The sequence below is a fragment of the Phaseolus vulgaris genome, chromosome 1 (assembly GCF_051622355.1).
Source record: "Phaseolus vulgaris cultivar YP4 chromosome 1, ASM5162235v1, whole genome shotgun sequence".
NCBI lineage: Eukaryota > Viridiplantae > Streptophyta > Magnoliopsida > Fabales > Fabaceae > Phaseolus > Phaseolus vulgaris.
In genome coordinates, this window is record NC_143498.1 from 51,371,382 (window position 1) to 51,391,244 (window position 19,863).

Consider the following 19,863-nt stretch of genomic DNA (forward strand, 5'->3'; position numbering starts at 1 on the left):
AACACTTATTTTTTATTTGTAAGAAAATAAATTAAGATCTGTAATGTATATATTTCTACCATTTTTCATGAAGGATTAAGTCATATAATCCTTAAATATGACGCAGAAAAAGGTAAACGCATGTTCTGCATAAACTTTAGAATTTCATCTTTCATTTCCTAAACCGCCAAGGTTCAAAATGATGTTACATAACAAGGTTGAGTGTAATACAGGACCATACAACCAACCCCTGAAACCTAACCCAAAAAAGATGATACATCACTATTCTTAGCCCAAAATAAATACTAAATACTAAATTTCACCGAGACACAAAAAGGAGGACGAAAAACAGAGGTCCCTATGACGATCACGCCAACACGTGCGATGCAAATTAATATTGGTTCTGTAAATCTTTCGGAGCATGCTTCAATTTTCCAGAACCCATTAGAACAATAACAGTGGCAGAAGTTCATTTCTGTCTTGGACAAATCGGCGCCCCAAAAAAAAGTGGGAACTTAAAAAAAGCTTCGCCGGTTTGAAGAGGTTGGACACTCTGATGCACGATGCCCAGATTCACCGCAATTGAAACAGGCCCCTCCAAATCTGCAATGCACATTCATGCCATATGAGTTACACATAGACTTAATAAATATCATGAGAGGGTTTTCTACGCAAAGGATGAAAATACTATACAAAATTTAAAGCATTATTTGATCAATGAATGCTATTATAACCTGTCCGATGACGAAGGCCTGCTCGATCGTCTACCTCCAATTAGCCAATCATCTCCACTGCTTTTACTACCTCCTGCTCGAGACCAGCTACTGCCGCCACTTTTAAAATTTCTACCACCTCTCCTACTAGATCGATCACTGAAGTCATCATCAGAGTCTTCCGCATCCCATCCCCGTGAGGTTTTAAAACCTCTCCGATCCCTAGAAGCAAAACCTCCCCTTGAACTAAAACCTCCCCTTGAAGTGGATCCTCTTCGGTTACTTCGTTCTCTGTCAGAAAACTTTCCATAGAAATCACTTGGAGGCCCATCATCTTGCAACGGAGGTAGCTGCCAATACAAAGTAACCGTGCAATGCGTTTATATAATCAGTTGTACAATAATTTGGTGCGAGTATATGAAGAAGAGAACAGGCAGAGACAACAAAGAATTAGAATACAAATATTGTAATATACCTTGGTGATCTTGGAAACAGTGTTACCAGGTGGTATATCCTTAGTAAGCAACTCTTTAGCAATCTCCTCGGGAAGATCAAAAACGGCTCCCTGAACCTGATGTTAAGTATTGGCACAATGTCAAATCGTTTGAACTGTGTGGATGCATTCCCAATAGGATTGAAGTTCCAATTAAGACAAGTACAGAAAATAAAAAGAGAAAATAACTCGGATACATACCCTTTCATCTGCAATTATATGGATTTTTCCAACTTCATCAGCAGCTGATGAAAAAACATCAGAAAGAAACCCAGTGACTGATCTTGCTGAAAAATATCTCCTGTCATCTGAATCCCGAGTTAGTTGCAAAGTAATCCATCCCTGAAATACAAAACAGTTTAAAAAAAAACATACAGTTAAAGATCGACTGAAAAATCATGCATCCTATCGTGTTTGTTCTAGGAGGTATGTCCTTATTTAGATAATAATTGAACACATAATAAGACAAACGAAATATCTGCAGGGCATGCTTTGTAACCTCCATGAACTAGGGAATGACCCTGCTGACACCATTTTTAAATGCTTAAAAAGATAAACATCACACTGGTTTGGATCATTGATTAGTATTATTATCATTTGAAAAGTCATTCTGAGCAATTTGTTAAAATAAAAACCCTGGTTCAATAGCAAGTATTACGTTATTTTATAAAAAGGCAACATTAAGATAGCCGTTACTTATTATAGACTGGATCACAAGGGAAATATAAGATTCACAACACCTGTTCGTGAGTGATAAGAGACCGGGATGACGGAGGTCGGGAAAATCCACTAAGTTGTGCAAGGGCAGCTGCAAGGGCAGCTGTTCCTTGCTCTTCAATCAGTTTTTGAGCAGTTGGGGTGAAAAACTGAATAGACTCAGGATGAACTCCAGTAAGTGTCGCAACAACCTGCGCCGCAGATGACTCCAAGACCTCTTCCATAGCTGGTGCACTAACAAATTCAAACTTGCTGCCTACATCACGTTCAAGGGATCTAACTGTTCTCCTCTGGCTACTGGTGTACAACAGAATGGCATTACCTTGTTTTCCAGCACGACCAGTACGACCAGAGCGATGTACAAAAGTCTCAGGATCATTGGGAAGCTCATAATGGATAATCTGAACAAAACAGGTAGCAACGGTAAGCTTATCAATACGGTGAGAACAGATAGCATTTCAGTACAAACCAACATTAAAAAGAAACCTCCAATTCAAATAGAGATTTTTAAACTTCTCTGAACAGATTCATGATTGTGAAGGAATGATTAAACAAAGAAATTGAAACAAAAAAAATTGTGTCCATAGTTTACACAGTATATCAAATATAAAATTCTAAATCCTTAGTCGGATGAGACAGTGAACAGTGAAAAAGACTGAAGAAAAAGCCAAATGGGAGACCTTAATTTTACTGTGGCAAGTGCCCAATAAGACTAGACAAATCATACTTCAGAGTAGGCAATAAGTATTCCAGTCTAATCTAGGGATAAGACATCCCAAACAACTTTACCCTAAATTCCAAAAAAAATTATAAGTAGATCCTTAATCCACTATTAAAACACCCAAGTGCCAGCATAAAATTACTCAAGTGTTTTGCTTATTAGTCCACAGCCTTGTCGGCATTAACCCTACAATAATAAATAAGCGGGGGAGATCGGATTATTAAATGTAGACTGGGAAGCATCCTTGGACTCACCAAATCAACGTTGGGAATATCAAGTCCACGAGCTGCAACATCAGTAGCAACAAGCACTGTGAATTTTCCTTGCCGGAAACCATTCAATGTTCTCTCTCTCTGATGCTGAGATATATCGCCATGCAGTGCTTCAGATGCTATACTATTTGTTAATGCCAATGATACTTCATCAGCATCCTTTTTTGTCTGTGTAAATACTATAGTCTTCCCACCCTTTGCATAAACCTGAAAGACAAAAGAACAGTAAGTGAAATTATTACCCTGCCCCCAAAAAATTCCTAGTGAGAAATGGTAGATTGTAAAACATCAGAAATAGAAAAATTAGTTGATTTAACAAATTTGTTATGAGTTCATAAAATCCAGAATTAGATAACTAGGAAGTAATGCATTTAATAATCTTCAAAACAAACAGATAATGAAAATGATCAATTCGTTGATTATAGAGTTAAGAAAATTATTACATTATCTGTTCAAATACATATTGCATTAAATATTCAACATAACATTTGATCTGATTGGATTATATATGTTTGTTACTTGAACTAGTAACTAGTAATATATCTAAATATGTGACTAAACAGAACCCTCAGAATGCAAACTGAAGAGATTAAGAACATCAAGGTAACATAGAAAACTTTAACAGATAACTCACAGTTACGAGGTCAGAGAGAATTGTCCGCTTTGAAGTGGCAGTGGCCGCTATAGCATAAAGTTTTATCCCTTCAGCAAGCTTTTCTTCTTCATCACCAACCTGTTTGAAAGAAAAGAAAAAGCATTATAATCTTAATATATGTTTTGCATATTAAAATGCATCATAACCATAATCAAGGTTCAATCCTCATTATACAACAACTTGAACATTAGTACGCACAATTATGCCTGAATTATTTAATGACAGGGTCACGAAAACTAAAAGTAGTCAAGGCTAATGCTAATGCTAAACAGAATGAATTTGAAGACCAGAGAGCAGATGCATCTAGAGTATGATGTAGTCCACACACACATTAATATTTCCTTTCTTTTCTCTCCAAACCTACTGTGACAAACAAGCATAGGATAGTATTCGCCAAGACAAATGACAAATTTCACCACATTACCACTCAATATTATGAACATTGGCGTATGCTTGCAAGCAATGTAAGTTCATCAAGATGAATATCCATCTATTTTGTCACATTTAGTTATATGAGCATATAAACCACACTCTCTAAAATTTTAAAAGTCAACTCCAGACAGCATTAGATAATGTCTTTAATAATTAATTTCAAACCAGATTGCATGGAACAGGATATGCAGATAGATATGCAGGCCAAAATACGTAATGTTCTTCACAACAAAATCTTTGTAGATATAATATATTTCTGGCACAATCATATGTGGCACTATCTGTTTACACTGCACTCTATAAACAAAAGTCATCAATTGACTAGTGCATGTGTGTGTCTGTGTGTGTGAGAGAGAGAGAAGACAATAACAAATATTCACCAAATCAATTGTGAGTGGGTTGTTCAAATATTTTCTCGCCAACTTCTTCACCCAAGCAGGCATGGTGGCAGAGAAAAGCATGCTCTGCCTCTGAGAAGGGAGATTCTCCAAAATCAGTTCCACATCCTCCTCAAACCCAACAGCAAGCATCTGATCTGCTTCATCAAGCACCAAATACTGAACCTCGCTCAGCTTAAGGCTCTTCCCATTAATCAAGTCAATTATTCTCCCTGGGGTCCCGACCACCACATCTACACCTCGTGAAAGAGCACTCTGCTGACTAACATAAGAAACACCGCCATAAACACAAACAGTGCTGAGATAAGGCGCAGATTCCTTTATCTCCTTCTCCACTTGCTTCGCTAACTCCCTGGTAGGTGCCAGCACCAAAACTCTGGGAAGCCTACCAGACCTTCTGCAACAGAGAAACAACCATGTGAATATCACCACACCAACAACCATCATGTATAATTTATAGATCTATTTAATCATTTGGTCCCTATGCCTACGTTAACTTTTCATTTTAGCCCCTATATCTAAAATAGCAACCATTTAGTCCCTATACCAAAAAAATTTATATACATTTTAGTCCATGTGCCTCGATTTTGTGGCGCCACAAAACTAACAACAGGGGCTAAAACATATAAAATCTGCTTGTACAGGGGACTAAAATAAAAAATTTGACAGACACGGTCTACAGAGTACAAGAGCAGACAACTAATTAAACCAATACTTATAGTTATACGAAGCAAAGTGCAACACGTGTTCAATGATTACCTGAGAGAAGTCTCGTCTCCATCTTCAGTGAGGCCTTTAATAACTGGAATTCCGAACGCTAGTGTCTTTCCAGTACCGGTCTTCGCTCGAGCAATGATATCTCTACCTTGTAGGGCAGGCACTAACACCGCTCTCTAATCACGCACAAAAAGAAGATAAATGTTGATGATAGGTGTAACCCTAACAAGCAAAAAGATAGGAAGAGAAACGAACCTGAATGGGGAAAAGCTGAGTAATCCCACGGTTCTGGAGGGAATCAACGAGGCGCGAGGGCAAGTCGAGCTTGGAAATGTCGAGTTCGTCAGAGTTGAGGGGTTCGGCGGTGTGAGAATCGGAGGCGTCTTGGAATTCGTGGTCGGTTTGGTCGAAGTGGCGGCCGAGTCCTTTGAAGGCTTCTTCGCTGAGGAGGGAGGAATTGGGCGTGGCGACGGCGGAGGGGAGGAAAGTAGGAGTGGGCTTGAGGCCCGTTTTGAAGGTAGGCCCAGGGGAGTGGCGGTGGGCTCGGAGGAGGTTGTTGAAGTGGGATTTGGAGTCCAAACATTGCAACCTAACGGCGGAAGTGGAAGTAGCGTTAGGCCTGTGGTAGAGTTCGAGAGTAGGCGTTTGGTAAATGGAAGAAACGCCTATGAGAGAAGCCATTTTTGGAGAGAAAGAGAAAGAGAAAGAGATAGAGTGAGTGAGTGAGGGAGAAGAAGATGATAAGGGTGCAGTGGTGAGAGGCCACGTCGTTTGGGAATGAACGTATGGCCTTTCCAAACTCCACCTTGCCTTGCTTCCTCCAGATATATACACAAACATTATTACATATTAGATATTTTTACATTTTCAAAATTCCCCTTATCCCATTATAAATCTAATTAAAAATTCTTTTTTCTAATTAGACTCCTCACACTTTAGTTTTTTAAACTATACCTGTTTATTTACAAGTTTAAAATTTAATTTTGAAAACTCCAATTCTTAGTTGTGAATAACAATTCTTCAATAGCCAAATTTTGATATGTTTTTTCCATTTTTTTTTGAAAAAGGAAAATTATATTATTTAAATAAAAAGTAAAAAATTAAAAAATATAATTAAAATTTTAAGATTATTTTTGTTTGTCTTGGAAGAACAAAAAAAAATCAATGTAAATAAATTTTAGAACAAGTTTAATATATTAGAAGGATTATTATAAGGGACAAAAACTTGTTTATTAGTGTTGTTTTCTTTGTTTTGCTATACAACATTCTTAGGAGGGTTTTTCTGCCTTTTGCAATTGGAAAACTCATGACTTATCATCTTGCAAGAAGAAGAAAAAAAAAGGGAGAGTTTCTCATATTCCAAGTTAATAACATAAAGTAAATCCAAACTTTTCAACCAAAATTTGATTCGGGAGGTCAAAATAAATCAATATCAACAAGAATCCTAATAAAGAAACCTTTTGATATATTTATAGTACAATCATAAAAAGCAAGAGAAGTTCTTGTGTTGGAGAAAATGGCTTTGGGTTGCTAATATTCCAAAAGAAGACTATGGATTATAATTTAACAGTGAGCCTTATTAAATCTCATAGTTTCCGACACAAAGTCTTTAGTCCATTCAAAGACTCTCAAAATACCCGGATTAAGGTTCAAAGATCTCACGACAATAACCTTTCTCACATCCTATAAAGAAGCAAAAACAATCTCATAAAAACATTCATCAAAAGGGATAACCTTCAAAGACTCCAAAGATTTTCTTGTAATATCTAACTTTTTACAAACATCCATGTGTGTGAGAGTTTAATCTCCTTTAGATATAATTATCCTTCCATAAAGATGATTTTTTTTTTTTCAAGACTGCATTAAGATCATATCACGCTTGATGTAAAGGGAAGACAACAATGAGAGGGGAATGTCACAAGCACTCTTAAGGGCTTGAGCAAAAGTTTTTTTGCACTTAAGTCGTGGATTTAACTCGTGGGTTCTAATCTTGATTTTTGAGACAACTCCAAAGAATCTAAAAATCATCAGAGCCTGAATCCATCTCCAAAGAAAGTGCTAAAGCACAAAATCCATTAACTAGACGAATTGATAGAAATAAAAAACAAAAAACAACCTGAAAAAAAAAGAGGGAAAAGGATGGGGATGAAGAAGAATCACCACCAACACTTCATACAAACAATCCGAAACCAAAAGAAAAACAAAGAAGATTAAGAAAATATTGAAGAAATTCTTGGAGAACTTTATTCACTTGCTTACACTTATGATTCTTAATTAATTTTAAAATTATTAAAAATAATAAATTATATAATAATTTTTTACTATCAATTTAAAGAAATTTATATACCACCATTAACTTGATCCGTGTAACAAAATATTTTATACCAATAACATGTTTACATTTTTTTATTGGAAACTTATATTAGAAATTAAGAGATTATATAATTAAAAATTAAAATTGATTTACAGATTGAAGAATTCGAAAATCAAAATTCCATTAAAAAAAATAAAATGTCTACATAAGATTTCACAACATGAGACAAACTCCAATCGAGAAACCTAAACTTCTCAAAACAAATTTTGAATTAATTAATCACTTTCAAGCTTAATAATCTTTATTTTAGTTAAAACAGTGTGTCAAAATTTATCTTTAAATACTTCCACTTTCTCCGTGAGCTCTTTTAATCCCAACCTTAGCAAAAATCAACGATACCTACTATATTGACATATGCTAGAAGTATAATTAGAAAAAGGATAATTGAGACATTTTGATTTTTATGAAGTGTTGATGCAAATTATGAAGTGCAAAAAAGAAAAACAAATTGTAATGTTTGTTTTGGACATTACTTTTTGCCACCTAAGTACAACACACATTTAGGTTTTAATTTTCCACAATGATAATTGTTTTATTTTATTTATTTTGATAAAATATAAAATAATTATAAAGTGAAACAAGTGTTTCCAGAAGATAATGAATTTTCTCATAGCGTGTTGGAGGGGAAGGGTCTAACGGAGAATCTCGTGACAACGGCGTGTGATGCACGCTCCACGTATTAGTAATACGTGAATAATATTTTGTCAATAAATTTTAATTAAAAAACTAAAATTATAATATTTCTAAGTAAATCAATTGACATAACTAAAATATGGACCCAAATAATATAGTTTAATGACAAAAGTAAAACCTAAGACAGTTAAATGATAGAAAAACACAATTATGATTCTTAAATGAAACTTAAAACGCGATTAACGGTCCAAGTAAAAAACAAAAAGCATAGTATTTGCATAGCTGTTATTAAGAGATTTCAATTTTGATTTTCCTTGGGAAGCCAGCAGTCGCCATTATTGGTGACAGTGAAGCATTCATCTTCTCTAATTATTCGCTTCAACCTTGGCGGATCCTCCCTCTTTGCCTTTCTCCCATTCCATCAATCTTCGATTTTCGTTAGGGTTTTCGATTTCTGAAGCACTTGAAGGGAACCCGGAATGGGGGTTCTGGTGCCGTTATTCTTCTACGTCGTCGCTTTCTTTTGCACCGCTGCAGCTATCGCTTTGGCTGTTCTTCACATTTACCGGCACCTTCTCAATTACACTGAGCCCACTTATCAGCGCTTCATCGTTCGGATTATTTTCATGGTCCCGGTGAGTTACTCACTTTTTCTTTTCGCCAACCACCTTATCAATTCATTCATGTGATGGTTTCTACTAGGGTTTCTTCTCACTGTCACCATTCAGTCGCTTTTGTTAATCGGACTAACCGTTTCAATTCAGACAAAAACCTTTGAACTTCTTCACTGGAAATCCTGGGGCGGGAATGTTAATTGGGGTTATCAGATTGTGTGTTGTTCCTTTTCATCATCTTAGTACAGAGAGTTTATGTTTCCGGAACTGGTTTTCTTCACTAAGCTTGGTGACTGGTTGACTTCATTGTTTAACTGTTTGATACTGTGCCAATTTAGGCGAGGAGTGGGTTTGCAAACATGATGCTAAATGGCCTTGCTTTTGTATAATTGTTTTCGGTAAAATTTGAGTTTTAAACTTGTGTTTGGAAACAATTTCTCTCTAAAGAAAGTCTGTAGTGAAATTTGCTCCTCATCTCAAAAACTACATTTTCACTTGCTTCTGGGCACACTTGACTTCAGGAGCAAACTTGATTCTAGGAAATAACGACCAAACGTGATATTTTTTTTTTGCACAATCCCATTTGTCACTTCTGAAAGCTAGGTGAGGGAGCATGGAAACTCTTCCAGACAGTATTACTTACTTTGTTTTATATTCGTGAAAATCGAATTTTTCTGTTTTTTGTTAATTGCTTTTGTTTGTGTGTTTCTTGACATTTGTTTGGTTCTTTATTCTTTCATCTTCATTTTAGTTTCATGGCTTTCTTGAAATTCCACTGGGAATACCATCATTCTGAGTTATATAACATTTCTTTTTATGATTTATTTTAAGCTGTTATAAATTTAATTTTCTTTTACAGGTTTATGCACTAATGTCATTCTTGTCCCTTGTATTACCAGAGAGTTCAATTTATTTTAATTCTATTCGGGAAGTGTAAGTTCATCTTCCTTTCTTTCTCTATTTACTTGATTCTGGCTGATGTTTAGTCTGAATTCCTTTTCTTTTCTTTTTTGTATATTTTGGTTATGATTAATGGTTACCAGTGGTACATGAATTGCGTATTGTTATTCTACACTGATTGTGACGTAGGAAGCCTTTGTGACTTAAGAAGCCTTAGAAGTAGTTATTGTTTTTCCATTCAGAATTATCTGGTCTGGTACGCTACTCTAGATAGGCTCAAATTCATAGGATTAGAACATTTGGGCAATTCTTCAACGAGATTGGTTTTTTCTAGGAGCATATATGAAAACATTTCAATGGTTTGCTTAAATTTTCAACCTTTTTAGAGATTAACTTCCAGCAGGATGGCTAAAATGGGTGTGTTATTTGTAATTGCAAAGTACCTACCAAGCTCAAAGGCAAGCTTTATCATATTGCCGTACAGCTATACTCTGGTAACGGCAATGAATATTGGATTTCAAAGGGAGAATAAGAAAAAAAGTGAGAGTAATAGAAGTGAGAATGTTAAAATGAACGTGACCACACAAGAAAATACATGATGTAAAGTGATTACATGCAAGTAGATATTGGTGTTGCGAAGGTAGTTTGTAAACATACAAAGAAGATGATTGGAAAGAATTGATTGGTCTTGTGGAAGGGGAGAGAGAGAGAGAGAGAGACTCATAAGGATATTGGGAGAAGCTGTTAAGAGCTATGTTATGGTAAATAATATATTTGAAATTTAGTCTTTAACCAAATAAAATAACCTTGTGTGATTCATATAGTGGACCTCACCCAGTGGGATAATACAGCTTTTGTTGTTACAGTAGTGAGTAGCTTCCAATGCTTAAGAAAAGTTACATTCTTCTATTGTTGATGTGATGTGAGTGAGGTGGTATAGCTGCTGCAGAGCGCTTGCATATGCAACCACAAGAGTGGGAAGGCAATTCGTTACACCCGCTACCCTGCTACCCCCTCTGCTTTTTCCTATTTAGTGATTTTTATTCTCTTGTACATTATTTAGTGTACTTGTGTACTACATTTTACTTTGGAAATTTAAGTGCACTTTGCACATTTTTGTTGTCCTAAAATTATAATGAATTTTGCCAACCTATGTTTATTAGATTGGTGCAATTTTATGATCGATTTCTCTTGTCTACTGTTTCAGCTATGAAGCTTGGGTCATTTATAATTTTCTTTCATTGTGCCTGGCATGGGTTGGTGGTCCTGGAGCAGTTGTAATAAGTTTGAGTGGTCGAGTTCTGAAGCCATCATTCTGTTTGATGACTTGTTGCTTTCCTCCTATACCGCTGGATGGGTAGGTTTGTTTCTGATTCATATTTTTGGATTAAAAGCCTTTGTACCAGAATATAGTTATATATTCCTTGAAAACTATCCCTTGAATTTTCTATGGAGTTTTTTTACCTATTTTATAACTTGTATTGTGAGTTATAGGATGATGCATTTGCCACACAATGTGGAGAATTATTTTTAGGATTATTTATTGGAAAATAACTTAGACATCCCAGAGTGGCATTGGATTGGATTTTAGTAGAAGTTTCTGATTGGCATGATATACATTTGTTTCTCACTTCTAAAACTTCTATTTCAGGCGTTTCATTCGTAAATGCAAGCAAGGATGTCTGCAGTTTGTGATTTTGAAGCCCATTTTAGTTGTGGTTACACTCGTACTTTATGCAAATGGGAAGTATAAAGATGGAAATTTCAGCCCAAAGCAGTCATACTTGTATCTTACGATCATTTATATGATCTCATATACAATGGCTCTCTATGTGCTTGCTTTGTTTTATGTGGCATGCAAGGATCTGCTTCAACCATTCAATCCAGTTCCAAAGTTTATTATAATAAAATCTGTTGTATTCCTGACTTATTGGCAGGTGATTTTGCATCTCATTCATATTTATCGTCCTTTATTTCCTCCTAATTTTGACTATATCTTGTTGCTGGTTGTATGGTAATATATGAAGAACAGAAAAATGAGTGTCATTTTTTTTGGTTCACATGAAGAGTCGAAATTATATTTCTGCTTTTTTGTGACCTTCAGAAAGGATGTCGGTGTAATGTAATATGAGGATGCCCTATTTGATCTTGAGATGAGCTGTAATTTGTTTGGAGCAAAAGCCTCCATCACTTTAAAAGAAGGAAAATAAGTATTTTGCACCTTAAATCTTGGGATATAAAGTCATGTATCTTTATTGAACAGACATTGGATATATCCTGGATTTATAACATCTTTGCTTATAAATTCTAAATATTGGTTTGGTGTGTTAGTTTTCGTCTCACACACCAGCATAGTTTAAATTTTAGGAATTGATTTGTTTGTGAAAGTCTTCAGTCACCTATAATTTTCATCTCCCTCCTGTTGTCTTCGTTTCTCTAGTTTTTCTATTTTCCTTACTTCACTTAGGTATTAACTTATTTGAGGCCACCAGTAATTGACATAGCAATTAAAAATAATAATAAAAGAGAAATGACACTTATGTATGCATGTGTTATGCCATTTATTTAATATGATGCCAAGAAGTCTAATAGCTTCATTATTTTTTGTTGAATTCACATGATTTGATGTCCTGTGGAGATTATTTAGAATTTAAAGATGACTAAGTGTTAGTTTGGTCTTGCTCTGTTCCAGTGATATTTTCGTTTTACTTTTGAGGGTTGAAGCAGAGTGACAATTTTTTTTCATTCTTAGGGTGTGTTATTCTTCCTTGCTGCAAAGTCCGGATTCATTGAGGACGCTGATGAAGCTGCCCTACTTCAAAATTTTATCATTTGTGTTGAGATGCTTGTTGCTGCTGTTGGTCACTTTTATGCATTTCCATACAAAGAATATGCCGGTGCTAATATAGGTGGATCACGTGGTTTGACGGCTAGCCTTGGGCATGCTTTGAAGTTAAATGATTTTTACCATGATACAGTGCACCAGGTGAGTCTTGCTTTATATGTTCTGTCTGTAACACTGGTAACATGGCATTTGCTTCAGGCTTAATGCCTGGCTTTGCAACCGTTATGCTATGCCGCAATTCATTTCTAGTTCCCCATATTAATGTTGAAATTTCTGAGTCTCCTTTTCTTTCATATTTTCTCTGCGGATTATCTGATACTAATAAAACTTGTGGCAGTTTGCACCTACGTATCACGAATATGTTCTCTATAATCACAGCGAAGGTGAGGAGGGAACTAAGAAGTACAGGTCGCGGACTTTTGTTCCAATGGGCCCTGAGATGGATTCAGTGAGAAGACATAAGAATACATTTGGAAACAAGTTAGATGACATACAGCTCTCAAGTTTGTCTTCTTCTACCAGTAGCAGTCCCTCAAGTTCCGTGCCCGATGCTTCAAATTCTGATGCAAGGAAATCTTCCTTGCTTGTGGATTTGTCCAATTCTACTCCGGAACCATACGACTTGACCGTTATTGACTTGGATGTATCCAGTTACCCTGAAGAAGTTCCTGCGGTTGATCAAGCTGGTGGTAGGTGAGCATGGGGAATATTCAGAGGTAGGTTTGATGGGGAAAATGTTATCGCTGGAGGAGATTAGAGGGGCATCCAGCATATTTTCTGTGCTTGGAAAGTACTATGGTTGTGGTTTCTTAAATTCTGGGAAAGGATTAAGCAGATCATGTGCGAACATACATTTGTGTAAACTAGTCGGCCTCACTCTTAAGCAAAGCAGTCCTTGATGTCAGTCTTGGTCTTTATACTGTAATTGTCTCCAATGGTTATTCCTGTGTGTAAATTGTAGATACGGAACTTGTTGACGTGCCTCAGAGTTTAAACATGAAAAATACTAAAATATTGATTTAGAATTAATTGATTATTTTCTCCCATACACCATAAGATATTTGTTCTTGTTGATTTTTGTGCTTATAGCAATGCTGTTGTCATTATTTACGTTTATGGAATCTCGTAATATTTATTTGTGTTTGACACTAGATATTATTGATGATTAGGGTTTTCTCAGAATCTGTTACAATTTGTACCACTTCTGGGTTGAAATTTCAGTGCATTTTATTCGTGTGTGAAGCTACGTCTTAACCGTCCATGCCACTCTTGTAGCCATATTTTTTACTTCATGTTTTAGTAACCTCTAATTTGTCAATTCTGAATTTTATTTTGTTTATTGTTAAGCTAAGAATATGGTTGATGAGTTTATGGTAATGGCAGGATTAAGGATATGAAAATGCTTTCTTCAAATTTACAATTGAACGTTGTGGGCAGAAATCATGTTCGTTACCTTAAACAATTGGGAATCACATGGTTTTGCCAACCCAATTTTTTGACGAGTGAGAAAATGTTCAAACAAACAATGTTATCCATGAGTTATTAATTAAAACATTTAAATTAAGAAAAGAAGTTTGATAAAAAAAATAACTCCGTCATTGTAGAATTATTTAACGCATTCGCCCTTCATTTTCTAAATGATTAAAATTATTTACTAATTAAAATAACTAGATTTTAAAAAGAAAAAATAGAGAGAAAATTTATTTTATTTCTCATATATATGAAATTTCTAATTTATATCTACTTATTTCTTAGAACAATTCAATTATTTTTATATTTTAAGAAATCTGTAATTATAATTTAGTAAGTTATTTTATTTAGAAAATAAATAGAGACAAATTAACAAATATTTCTATATATAAAAAGAGATGATATTACTCTAACATCACTATGACATTGTTAATGTTCATGTGACCCAAGTAAATCACATGTTAACAAGTAAAACCAAGGGTGATAATCACAGAGCCTGAGTTAATCAAAGATGTATTTAACAAGATCTATGATTTCCCAAAGCCTGATATGAATCCGCTAGTCAAATTGCTAGCAACTGGTCTTCTAAACTATGAGGGAGAAAAATGGAACAGACACAGAAGAATAGTTAATCCTGCATTCAATTTAGAAAAAAATGAAGGTTAGATGAATTTAATTTTTCATGCATTAACAGGTTTTACACTCTGTCAACTACTCAAAATTGGGTAATTATACGAGTTTCAATATCGTTATTGGTCAACAAAGCTTATTATTTATAACAATCAGTGATTGAAAGTTAATGTATTAACCTTACCGTATATTTACGCAGGAATCGTTGACCACCAGATATTTATGATTTGAAATAAAAGTATCAGCAAGCAACCTTTCTCAATAAGAATCTATGCATTGTATTCAATATCTATTCATTTATCAATTGCTGTGCTAGGAAGATTACATGCAACGTCTCAATTGCAATATGCAGTAGAATTTTTTTCTCTGATGACAACCAAACTATGCTTTATGTTGACCAATCAAATAATAGAAGGCTAACTGATATTGGAAAGAGAGAGGCTCATTCTGCTTATTTGCAGATTTGTACCTACTGCTACGCATAGGAGGATGAAGGAAGTTGATATAGAGAAATAAAAGGTTCACTTGCAGATGTGATTAACAACAGAGAAAGCACTAAGGGTGTGTTTGGATTAAGGAGGGATTTGTGGGGATTTGAGGGAGTGGATGTGGGAAGATTTGAGAGGATGTGTGAGGATATGTGAGGTTGTTTAGATTGAAGGATGTTATAGTGGATTTGTGAGGATGGTCTATTGAAATTTGTGAGTGATGTGATAGTTGGGAAAGAATTATATATATTTTTTAAAGGTGTAAAATGTGAATTTACAAATTTACCCTTGTGTTTTAAAATATTTAAATAATAAAATATGAGGTATTTTTTAAGATTTCATATTCAGTTAAAAAATAAAATGATAATATTCATAATTGTAATAATTTTTAGATGGAAAATAATGAATATATGTAAAAATTGAAAATTGTTACATAGAAATAAATTATTGAAATATTCATAATTTTTAAAGATAAAATATAAAATAATTTTGCATTAAATTTAAATAATAGTAATAATTTTATAATAATTCATGAAAATAATAATAATTATTGTATACATTTTTTATTATATATAATGTTTTTTATTATAATTTTATTTTATTATTATGTAATGTTTAATCATTTTAGTTATATTCTTTTAATATTTTTTAAAATTATTTTATTTTTATTATATAATATAATGAATATATTGTGTATATATAATAAGATTAAAATTTATTATTAATAGTTAAAATTTATTATTATTAATTAAGAATGAATTCTCCTTCTACATAGAGTGATGAAAATTGATTCCACCACAATTGAAGAATCGATTCTGCCTTCACAATAACTTACATGAGAATCGATTTTGCAAATCAACAATTACACACAACAGAATCGATTCTTCCTTCCTTATAACACCTATGAGAATCGATTCTCTATTCCTTATAACAGCTATGAGAATCGATTCTCCCTTCCAGATCTGAGAATCGATTCTCCCTTCCTTATAACAACTATGAGAATTGATTCTCCCTTCCTTATAACAGCTTTGAAAATTGATTCTCCCTTCAGTGATATTTATTTCACTCACCTACAGTGCTTTTTCTATGCTTTCTTCTTCCTCTTTCTCAACCTCATAGCCTTCAACAAATCTAAGAACCTTCCACATGCACACACACTTGAAGAAATAAGGGTATTACAGTAACTTTGAATGGGTATACATGTATGCACCCTCTCATCAGTGCTAATCCTCGCATATGAGGGAAGAAAGAAAAAAAAGACTCATTCCCTCATCCGTCAGCACACTCTCCTACAAATCAGTTGATCCAAACGTTCGAATCATCCGCTCGCACATCCGCTCTAAAAGTCGATCAGCGGATCCAAACAATGCATAAAGGAGGATGAAACTACTGAGAATGACTTGTTATGTGTACTTTTGGAGTCTAATCACAAGGAAATTGAAGAACATGGAAACAGTAAGAATCACTCATGAGATGTCTTAATATGAGATCTCCAAGACCTAATCAAATCATTAATTTAAATGTAAAAGGGCTCATATATTGTTGGCTTATTAGTTCCTGATGTTGTGACATGCTTTTATTCTACCATGGAAGAACATATATCCAAAATAAAAAGTCAGCTGTTAGAGTCATTCTCCAGCTTGCCATTGTTTATCATGACAACAGATGTTGCTAATGCTTTTGTATTCTTCTAATATTTTCTTTGCTCCTTCAATAACTATTCCAAAGTGCAATCTAGTTCAAGAAATCCCCATAAAAATAGGCACCAAATCAATAACTAGCATCGTTTATAATATTTGAATTGCATAATCTAACCACCACAAATTGGGATAGAAAGCACAAAATATAATGTGACCATGGAGAATAAGGTTTTGGAACAGCCAAAGCTCTTTTAATTAGACCTGGAGAACATCAATGGAATGTACATTGGTTACACATTTTTTCTTCCCTTAAAACTTTCAGGCTATTCCTAGTATTTTCACAATTTATCACAGCATGTTAAATGGCACTTAAGTCCTGGAGTACATACTTCTAAACATATACAAAGCATCTAAATTATTTAAAATATAAAGTATAACACAAATTTAATTTTAAAGTATAAAATAAAATTACATCATAAAATATAATAAAAATTTCTAAAAGGCAAATAAGGAATAAAACAATTTTTAAAAATCAACTTTAATTTCATAAATCTTAATAAAAACATATAATTATAAAATTAAATTTTAAGTATTTTTTTGTCATTAATATTTTCTCACCAATAATTTTATTTAGAACTTTATTTAAAAAATTAAAAAAAAAATCAGTAATATGTATAGTATTCTTATATATGTAATACTCTATGATACTATTATAAGATCCCGAAAAATATCACCACTTATTTTCAGCATTGAGGAATTTTAGATATTTCCATTCATTTGGGTTTGACCGTGGTGGTGATTATGGTTGTTGTTGATAGTAACAAAACGTTTGAATCTGTGGTCACAATTAAGCGTGTGGTTGATATCCATAACTCATTGGGAAGACTTTAAAGGCTTCTGTGATTGTGATTCTATATAGTATATATCTAACAAGTATGATAGAGGATATCTTGAAGAAAGACTTAATCTGTTCTTATTTGAATTTAGTCAAAAGTGAAAATCATATGTTCAAAGCACTGAATCAACAGAGAAAATGATGTTTTCTAGTATTTGGAATAAGATGCAGAATGCTTAAAGTTGCAGATAATGTAGAAAGATGCCGAATTAAAATGGTAGTTGCACCTTATGTTGATTGGTAAGAAACCAAGAGAACTGAACTAAAACTTTCTTATCTAACTCTTTCAACAACCACAAACACTGCTATCGTGCACATTCAATTCTTAATTTATCTAATTCTTTGAACAACTGTAACAATTGCTTATGCTGCATGAATTCCTCATATTTTCAATTCATAAACCCAACCAAAACCAAATTTTATCATTTATTCATTCCAATTCCGGTAGATACTGTGCACCGTTGTTGTCACTTGTGTGCAAAGATTTGTGTTCTTCCTTGCATTTACTGTTACACGTCAAGAGACCCCCCCTCACCATTAAGCATAACTATGTTTATGCAATGGCAGTGTTTATGCAATGAGAAAAAAAAGTAATAAAAAAGTGGTGAAAGCCCAGAAGACACGTGACCGTTCATTAAAAAAACAAGAACCTATAGAAGGATCCACGTGTTAAAGTGGTTACGCTTTTCGGAGAAGAAAGAGTTGTACAAAGAAACCACCAATAATCGCAGAGTATAGAAAAAAGGAGCTGTCTTTAGCTTTAGCTATTGCGGCGGCGCACAGCTTGGCTCGCGTTGCAAGCAACAACAAGGTGCGTGGAATCTCTACAGTTCATACCCCTTTTCCATTCTTCTCTATCTTTTGTCACTGCGAAACCAAACCATTTTATTCTCACTGCTATTTAATGGCGCTAAATTTTAGAATTGTTTTGTTCTAGCTGTTGTCTTTTCTGTTTCAGCTTTTGGGTGGCACCATGATACTCATTCGTAAGAATCAGAGGAAAGGTAGTGAGAATGTTGAGAATGTGATGATGGGTAGGGTTAGTCTGAACCCGTTATTTCGGAGTGAGTCTTTCGGGCATTACTACCCTGACGCCGAGCACAGCTACACTATGATGGAGAAGAGGCAACTGTTCTTGAGAAGCTATCAGTTTTGTCGAAAGAAGAGTCTGAAAGAGAGAGTGAAAGGATCGTTGGTTCGTGTCAAGAAGGTTCTGTGGCTAAGGCTGCGATCTGCTAAGAAACTTAGGAGGTTGGTGTTTTCAAGGATCAGAATCAAATGCGGCTTCTATTACCGCAGGAGAAGGTTTTCACGCCTTCTCAATGCCCACAACCGCAAAATCGACTCTTCCTCTTGTTTCTGGTAGTACCATTACTCATCCACCATCACAACTCAGCAGAAAAGCAGAAAAAAATGTTTTTTATTTCATGATTCATCAGTTACTATGTAGTCTTTTATTGGAACAAAGAAATAGACATATATTGCACATATTGTTTGTTCTCCTTTACTTGTTGGTCTCAAAACGTATTTCTGTCTGTTTTCTTCCTTTTGTTGTTCATATCTTTTTGTTTGTTATATACATATGAAGTAACTTGAAGTGGGAATCATAGGTTCTGTTGCATGATTTGTTAACTTTGTGGCTTCATATTTTTCCATTAAACCGTGAGAACACAGCAGCAATATGTGGATACTTTTCCTTTTTCATGGGTTATCATTAGGGGCTTCTTCTTCTGTTTGATCAGGAATTCAACACTCACGGGCAACTCTGTGTTTGGCGGTTGCTACAGTTACTGTTGTGTTTATGAGTTATTGAATATAACAAAAATAAAATGCTAAGGTAAAATCGAGGCACTGCAAACACTCACCAAAAACTATGTTCCAATTATTTATGGTCCTATTTACTCACCGTCCATAATTAAAAGGTACATCAGCAAATGAAGCTTTTCGTCGTAAGCAAATAAATACACAACAACCTGATTTTATTACACAACAATTATTTACTTACTGTCCGTATATAAAGTTTAAAACTACATCAGCAACTAAAGTTTTTGGTCACAGGCAAATAAATTTTCAACAGCCTGATAAATAACATCACCAACTTCTAGGAGGAAGAAAAATCATTAGATAGACCTATTTTTAAATCTGGTGAAGCGAATTGCATAAGCAAAGAATTGTGTGCTAACTTGTAATTTGGGCAACATATTGTTCATTTTCTCTTTTTTGGATTGATCCAAAATTATTACTAGTATTTTGTTATAAGTTTGGTTTTATTGTTTA

General features: G+C 34.3%; 3 protein-coding genes across 4 annotated transcripts; 2 read left to right on the top strand and 1 right to left on the bottom strand.

Moving 5' to 3' along the window:
* Positions 1–123: 123 nt before the first annotated feature.
* LOC137814861 (DEAD-box ATP-dependent RNA helicase 3, chloroplastic) lies at positions 124–5,960 on the bottom strand. 2 transcript variants are annotated; one of them, XM_068617786.2, is made up of 10 exons: positions 5,353–5,960; positions 5,140–5,273; positions 4,363–4,777; positions 3,530–3,628; positions 2,878–3,102; positions 1,926–2,303; positions 1,387–1,527; positions 1,168–1,263; positions 714–1,042; positions 124–582 (listed from the first exon to the last, which is right to left on the bottom strand). In XM_068617786.2, the coding sequence occupies exons 1-10, from the start codon at positions 5,935–5,937 to the stop codon at positions 495–497; spliced, it is 2,490 nt and encodes an 829-aa protein (XP_068473887.2). In that variant the 5' UTR covers positions 5,938–5,960; the 3' UTR covers positions 124–494. The 2 variants fall into 2 exon arrangements, with proteins under 2 accessions (XP_068473887.2, XP_068473886.1); XM_068617785.2 differs by having other exon boundaries at positions 4,363–4,774; positions 5,353–5,906.
* Positions 5,961–8,341: 2,381 nt separating this feature from the next.
* Positions 8,342–13,519, top strand: LOC137814862 (uncharacterized). The gene is made up of 6 exons (XM_068617787.2): positions 8,342–8,739; positions 9,578–9,651; positions 10,826–10,975; positions 11,270–11,555; positions 12,371–12,604; positions 12,801–13,519. The coding sequence occupies exons 1-6, from the start codon at positions 8,584–8,586 to the stop codon at positions 13,158–13,160; spliced, it is 1,260 nt and encodes a 419-aa protein (XP_068473888.1). The 5' UTR covers positions 8,342–8,583; the 3' UTR covers positions 13,161–13,519.
* A 4,503-nt stretch (positions 13,520–18,022) lies between these two features.
* Positions 18,023–19,074, top strand: LOC137816248 (uncharacterized). Its single transcript, XM_068619324.2, has 2 exons — positions 18,023–18,397; positions 18,524–19,074. The coding sequence occupies exon 2, from the start codon at positions 18,560–18,562 to the stop codon at positions 18,950–18,952; it is 393 nt and encodes a 130-aa protein (XP_068475425.1). The 5' UTR covers positions 18,023–18,397; positions 18,524–18,559; the 3' UTR covers positions 18,953–19,074.
* The last annotated feature ends 789 nt before the right edge of the window (positions 19,075–19,863 follow it).